Source organism: Salvelinus fontinalis, chromosome 7, assembly GCF_029448725.1.
Source record: "Salvelinus fontinalis isolate EN_2023a chromosome 7, ASM2944872v1, whole genome shotgun sequence".
NCBI classification, from domain to species: Eukaryota; Metazoa; Chordata; class Actinopteri; order Salmoniformes; family Salmonidae; genus Salvelinus; species Salvelinus fontinalis.
In genome coordinates, this window is record NC_074671.1 from 48,888,504 (window position 1) to 48,895,623 (window position 7,120).

The following is a 7,120-nucleotide window of genomic DNA, read 5'->3' on the forward strand; positions in this document are numbered from 1 at the left end:
GTAAAACATGTAAAACATGCAATATAACCATTTTGGTAAGGTCTTTGCAAATGTGGGACAATGATTGTGGCCCAAGACGTTCAGAGTGACGCAAACAAATATACAAGTTCTCTCGAATAGAATGACAAAGCAAAATGTCACAAGATTAGCTTTGTATTGAATAATAGCATATTGAATCAGATCTAATTGAATCCTACTCTCCAGGGATGCACAGACATAGTTTCCCATTTTTTTTCTCTCTCTGTCCACCCTTCCCTTTACAAATGAACGACATACTTAGACCCTGCTGTGATCGGTAAGGACAGGATTAAACAGTGCTCCATCAGCCGGAGATACTGTCATGCTGGATTAGCCAGGTAAATGTGTCCTGATCCCCTGAGACCACTGTTATCTCGTAGGCCACCTGATGGACGGATGGAGCTGTGATAAAAGCAGCCTTCTCCCAGTCTCCCAGTCTCTCTGTACTCGAAGAGCTCGTTTCGGGAGCAGAGCAGAACTCTGGGTACATACCTATTTTGACGCCTATCAAATGTATTTTAGCATTGGCTCTAGTCTGCCTGGAGTGCCAGGTGGGCCGAGTTTGCCGTTTTCCGCCTAATCAATCGGTTTTATTGGGTCAAGCAAGCAAAATCAAACCCAGCGAAAGTATTTTAGATGATTTCAAATAGTGTTTGAACCCAGGTGTGCATCCGAGGTCATCTTGAATGGTCTGATGGGTCCTGAGTGTCCCCTGCTGCCTGACTGCAGTGTAGGACTCAAGATGAGGCCCTTTTTTTCTGTTCAGCATTCAGCTGGACATTCCCCCTTCCCCATCCATTCCTTTCACACTTCCACTCACTCAACAGTGTCAGGCTCCAAGGTTGTCGTCTCGATTGTACTCCTTGCCTCGGTCTCCCTTTGAAAGTTAATGAAATCACAGTCACAATGTCACAGGAAAGTTGCTCGATTCCAACTCTGAGGCAGTCCACTATAATATCTACTTTAAAATGTCAATGGGAGAATAAAAAGGCTATGCTACAGTAAAATGTTAGCATGATCTAGGATATTGGGACATTTCATACTATTGCAGATTTGTTCTATGAATAACAGAGGTGTTTGTTATGAACGTTAAACATGGGGGCACAGGATATGCTTTGCATTAATCAATTATATGAGTCTTGTAACTGTACAGTAGGATGACTCAGCTCTAAAGTGAATCTAATGGGTAGTTTTAGTGGCCATTTGTGACTTCATCTTCTTTTTACTTTAATGAAGATTCCCTTCAGTGGGTTTAAAGAAATATATATATATATATATATATATATATATATATATATATATATATATATATATATATATATTACAGAGGTAATAATGACCACATTGACTCACTTGGGAGGAATATAACATAACATTTCTTTCTAGTATTTTAACATTTTGGGTCAATAATTTTCAATTTCACGAGCATTGACTTCACAAGCCTAGAGATAAAATAATGCTTAGGTGGCCATTATTCAGAATACTGCCCTTTTTTCTCTCTATTTTTTAAACAGTTTGTAGAACACTGCCCTGGAAAGGACAATTGTATAATAATTTCATAATTACTCATGTTATTTTAATCTTCTCTATTTCAGAGATCCAAACCAGCCCGTTCCTCAGGACACCAAGTTCATCCATACAAAACCCAACCGCTTTGAAGAGGTTGCCTGGTCGAAGTACAACCCCAAGGACCAGCTCTACCTGCACATCGGCCTGAAACCCAGGGTCAGGGACCACTACCGGGCCACTAAGGTAGCCTTCTGGCTGGAACTAGTTCCACACCTCCACAACATAAACGAGTTGTTCCAGTATGTATCCACAACGACCAAGATACCGCCGCAGGACACCACCCCGTTTCCTTACACCAAGCGTTTCCCGGGGAATCGGCCTTCTACCACCCGCCACCCTGGGGTTCCCTCCGCTAACACCAAGCAGACCACCGACCAGCGGAAAGGTGAGGACCTCACCGACGAATCAGCCGTGGTTATCGAGACTAAACGGGACTATTCCACGGAGCTGAGCGTCACCATCGCCGTGGGAGCCTCGCTGCTCTTCCTCAACATCCTGGCGTTCGCTGCGCTCTACTACAAGAAGGACAAGCGGCGGCATGAGTCAAACCGGCGCGGGCCAAGCCCACAGCGTATCTCCGCCGGGCCGGCCAATGCGGCGGCCAACGCCAATGACATCGCCCATCTGCAGAGCGAGGAGCTGATGTCCCTGCAGATGAAGCAGCAGCAGCAGATGGATCACGAGCACCACCACGAGTGTGAGTCGCTCCAGTCCCACGACACGCTGCGCCTCACCTGCCCGCCCGACTATACCCTCACGCTACGTAGGTCGCCAGACGACATCCCCCTCATGACGCCCAGCACCATAACTATGATCCCCAACTCGCTGGCCGCCATGCAGCCGCTTCACAACTTCAACACGTTTGGCGGCAGTCAGAACAGTACCAATCTTCCCCACGGACACTCCACCACCAGGGTATAGCTCTTTGTGGAGAAGTCAAACGTCCATGTTGCCTGGCCTATGTTGGACAAGCACTAAGAAAAGAGAGCAGAGTGACTGACTGTGTTTCACACAGAACTCATCTCAGTGGATGAGATGTTATTTTGCTACCATGCCTTCTTGAACAGTATATCAAAGTCAAATATGGACTTCTAATGACATGTTTGAAAAGTGAATGTTACTACAGTAATACTGTTTTCGGAGTGAAGTTTCTCGAATGAATCGAAGAGAGTTTTACAGAAAGAGCAACACCTGAAGAGAAGTCGAATAATCTGCTGTCGAATGCTTGAATAGACAATACAAAACAATGAAGGGTTACAGTGATGATAAGGATTACTCAAAAAGCTTTTTGTGCCATCAAGTACATCATAGGACAACAACACACAATTGTACAGTGAATTACCACTTTACTGCATTGGTAAAGTATGACAGACTAGTCATGGGCACTGAATTTAAAACGCCCCCCAGCCTGACATGTATTTATGAAAACTTTGTAAAAAACAGTATATAGTTGTGAGTAAAAATAAACAAAAAAGAGACATTTAAAGAGCTTCTATTGTTGTTTGAGTTTAACTATGGCTTTTCCAAGCGTGTTCTTACTGTTGAGGTGCATGTAAATAAACAGTATCAGTCATTAGCCATTGTTTTTATATTAAAATCTGTGTTTCATTGTTTTCACAGCAGCAGATAAAAAAGTGCGAACACTATCCATTTTTGGGAGCCTACTGTGCATCGTCTAGACAACCATTATATTGTCCTGTGTATCCTTTGTATCCATTTCTGACACAATGCATGTCTGATAACTGCTTTATAACCTACATTTTCAGGCAGCGTTCTGACTCTGTCTCAAAATGAGGTTTGATAGCGTGAGTCCATGTTTTGTCACCCGATTCATATTGTTCTGCTTTTAATCACTTGGTTTGTTGGCTATTTATGTCTAGCAGCAATCTCACCACTGCCTGAGCTTCAAATGTGACCAGCAATGTATTACTTAGAAAAAAGGCAGTGGATTTTGGTATCAATATTAGTTGGATATGTTTGTAAAGAAGTATATGTTAGATATTTCAAATTGTCATATGCTAGCAATATGTAAAGTATTGTGCCAGGCTTTTGATATGTTGGGTTACTACAACACAAGTGAATGAGTGTAAATAATAATAATGATAAATGATATTATTAATAATAACAATTATAAGTACAATACAAAGTCAACAGTAACCCAAATTATTTCCGTTCCGCATCCTAGTACAGAAAAAAACGAAAGCAAGTACTTATAAAAATGTTTATAATAATGCCTCATTTGTAAATTCAATGAAAGATGTATCTTTACCATTGGTCCATCAACTGTCAAGATACCAAGGGTTTTGATGTAGGATTTGAAATGACTTAGTTTGTCTGATATTGTTTGCAGTTTTGCCTTCAGTGATAGATGATATTTCTGCCTGGACACCTGTATAAAGATTTTCTGCAGCATTTTTAATAAAATATCACAGTATTTTCTAAAGAAAAGCTTCATGGACATTTTTTAAGCATGTGTGTGCCAGTCTGTGTAAGAAATGTTGCATGATATGCAGGATTTGGAACACGTGCTATCGAATACGACTCCTTCATTTGCTATCTAACACAATGAAGACATGCGTTTCCATATAAATGGATATACTGTATCTTGTTGCAATTCCGTCCTCTACTCCTATTCACTATCAACACTGGCAATTTAATTAACAACCAAAACTTTTAAAATGTTATATCGGAGTTTGTAAATAGTTTAGCAAAGACAAAACCACTGACTTACAGACTTGATAAATTGCCACTCTGCTCAGGAAGGGGAAAGGAAAAACAGACCCATGTATGAGCTGAATAGCCAAGTGTGTAGCTGCATTGGGTTTGCAGGGTCTCTAGTGGTATTTGCATACAAGAGTTTGCATCCTGTATGGTGTAAAATTGCTTTGCAATGCTGTCCTTTCTTCCTTCCCACGGGTCAATGTATGATCTCTCTTCAAACTAACTTGACAGAAGGAAAAAGGAATCTCTTTGACATTTGTAGACCTACAGTGTATAAGGCCCTGATGCAAGAGATTGGGGGCAAAGAAAATTGGTATTATGATGCAGAAAAAAAACTTTGCCAAAGTGCCAAGATCATTTAATATGTTGTCTTCATTAACTACATTATCTGTCTAGTCTGGTTATGTCTCAAACTGCATGTTAAAATATGTATCTTAAGACAACCAGTCAAAACACACGACCATGCATGGAGTGTGTCTGTAGAGTAGACCAGGCATCCGTCCCAAATTGGACCCTATTCCCTTTACAGTGCACTACTTTTGAAGAGCCCTATGGCCCTATAAAGTGAGTAGGGTATCATTTTGGACGCGCAAACAGCTCTTCTTCTTAATTGGTAGGTTGTTTATGCTAGGGGTAATGGGGTGGGGTTCACTGAGCATGAATACTCCAGACTCGACTGGAAGTTAATTAAGCCAGCTACAGCGTTCCATCACTCAGCTCAGAGTCAGGCAGCTCAGCCTGGGACATGCTCAGCTCGGTCCCACCACTGTCTGTCATTCAAGTCCCTCGGCTCTTCCAAGCAGCCATTACCGAGTGGTATCGATCGCCACGTTGACAAGGTAGCGAGCCAAATAAAGAGTGGGCAGGAATGAGGGAGGAGTCTGACTCAATACCATTGGGGAAGGGCCCATGAAGGCATAAAGTCAAGCCCACTGTGACCAGCCTATAGCTCGCTAGTACACAGCTATTGGTGCTACTACACCCTCCCTTCACATTATTGCTGTGTGTGGTGTTTTTCTTCCAACCATGAATTAAGATGCAGGTAAATACCTCTTGCATGGAAGTCAGTTGATTGCATTCCCTCCCTAGGTGGAAGGACCCTAATAGATGAATATGAAATCTTCTGAGCCAATATATATGCTGAACAGTTAAGTGGAGAGGAACTCTCATCTGTGTGTGGTGGAGACCTGACCGGCTGCCAAGGTAACGATAATGGCCTAGAGAAAATTCCCTTTAAGAGTTTTCATGATTTTTGCTTGGAGAAAAATATTGTCCTCTTTTCACATTTGCAGTACTTGTCAATGGTTTTCAAATCAGTTGTGCAGGGAGAAAGAGAGAGAGATATGGAGCTATTTCAGCACCAACCATATTTGAATTCCATAATTTCGATTTTATATTAGGATGTTAAATAGAATTCCACAATTTAGTATTTGTATTAGGATATCGAATAAGAATTCCATAATTTTGAATTTGTATTAGGATATTGCATTTGAATTTAAAACTTTTTAATTTGTAATGCCCAAATCTAATCATTGAATTCATAAATCAAGCTTGAATGAACGTTGCAATTAGTTTTAAAATGAAATGTGTCCCGTTTAAAGAAGCCAGGCTTCACAGGAGAGGCATTTGAACGTACACTACCATTCAAAAGTTTGAGATCACTTAGAAATGTCCTTGTTTATGAAAGAAAAGCTATTTTTTTGTCCATTAAAATAACATCAAATTGATCAGAAATACCTTGTAGACATTGTTAATGTTGTAAATGACTATTGTAGCTGGAAACTTTTTTATTTAATCCATTTTTAATGGAATATCTATGTAGGTGTACAGAGGCCCATTATCAGCAACCATCACTCCTGTGTTCCAATGGCACGTTATGTTAGCTAATCCAATTTGATCATTTTTAAAGGCTAATTGATCATTAGAAAACACTTTTGCAATTATGTAAGCACAGCTGAAAACTGTTGTGCTGATTAAAGAAACAATCAAACTGGCCTTTTTTAGACTAGTTGAGTATCTGGAGCATCAGCATTTGTGGGTTCGATTATAAGGCTCAAAATGGCCAGAAACAAAGAATTTTCTTCTGAAATTTGTCAGTCTATTCTTGTTCTGAGGAATTGTGAGAAATTGCCAAGAAACTGAAGATCTCGTACAACGCTATATACTACTCCCTTCACAGAACAGACTAAACTGGCTCTAACCAGAATAGAAAGAGGATTGGGAGGCCCCGGTGCACAACTGAGCAAGAGGACAAGTACATTAGAGTGTCTACTTTGAGAAACAGATGCCTCACAAGTCCTCAACTGTCCAATAAAAATAAAATATTAAGATGGGCAAAAGAACACGGACACTGGACAGAGGAACTCTGCCTAGAAGGCCAGCATCCTGGAGTCACCTCTTCACTGTTGACGTTGAGACTGGTGTTTTGTGGGTACTATTTAATGAAGATGCCAGTTGAGGACTTGTGAGGCGTCTGTTTCTCAAACTAGACACTCTAATGTACTTGGCCTCTTGCTCAGTAAAAGTTTCAAAACCCTAATTTATTCCAATTAGTTTTTTTCCTGCCAAGAAGTTTCCTTTTCTTTATTCTAACACTGCCATGAAGCATTATGACCATCCTGTGTCACTTTACCTGGACTAAGAAAATACACTTTATGACACTGTCAAGAAGCATTATGACCATGTTAATGGCAGATAGGCCTATCGCGTGCATGCCCTTATACCAGTCATCAGTCAAAAAGAGGGTGACTTGTCATGCTCCTGAAATCTGCTCCTGCATTCATCCCAGCCATCAGCAATATAGATAGGCACG

At 40.9% G+C, this 7,120-nt stretch overlaps 1 protein-coding gene across 2 annotated transcripts in view; it reads left to right on the forward strand.

Annotated features, from left to right (window-relative positions):
* The window catches only part of LOC129859578 (neuroligin-4, X-linked-like), a 76,800-nt gene extending 72,765 nt beyond the window's left edge, over positions 1-4,035 (forward strand). For both annotated transcript variants that reach the window (XM_055929506.1, XM_055929507.1), the window contains one exon: positions 1,614-4,035. In XM_055929506.1, the coding sequence (XP_055785481.1) occupies positions 1,614-2,508 (895 nt within the window). In that variant the 3' untranslated portion in view covers positions 2,509-4,035. The remainder of the gene's footprint in view (positions 1-1,613) is intronic.
* The last annotated feature ends 3,085 nt before the right edge of the window (positions 4,036-7,120 follow it).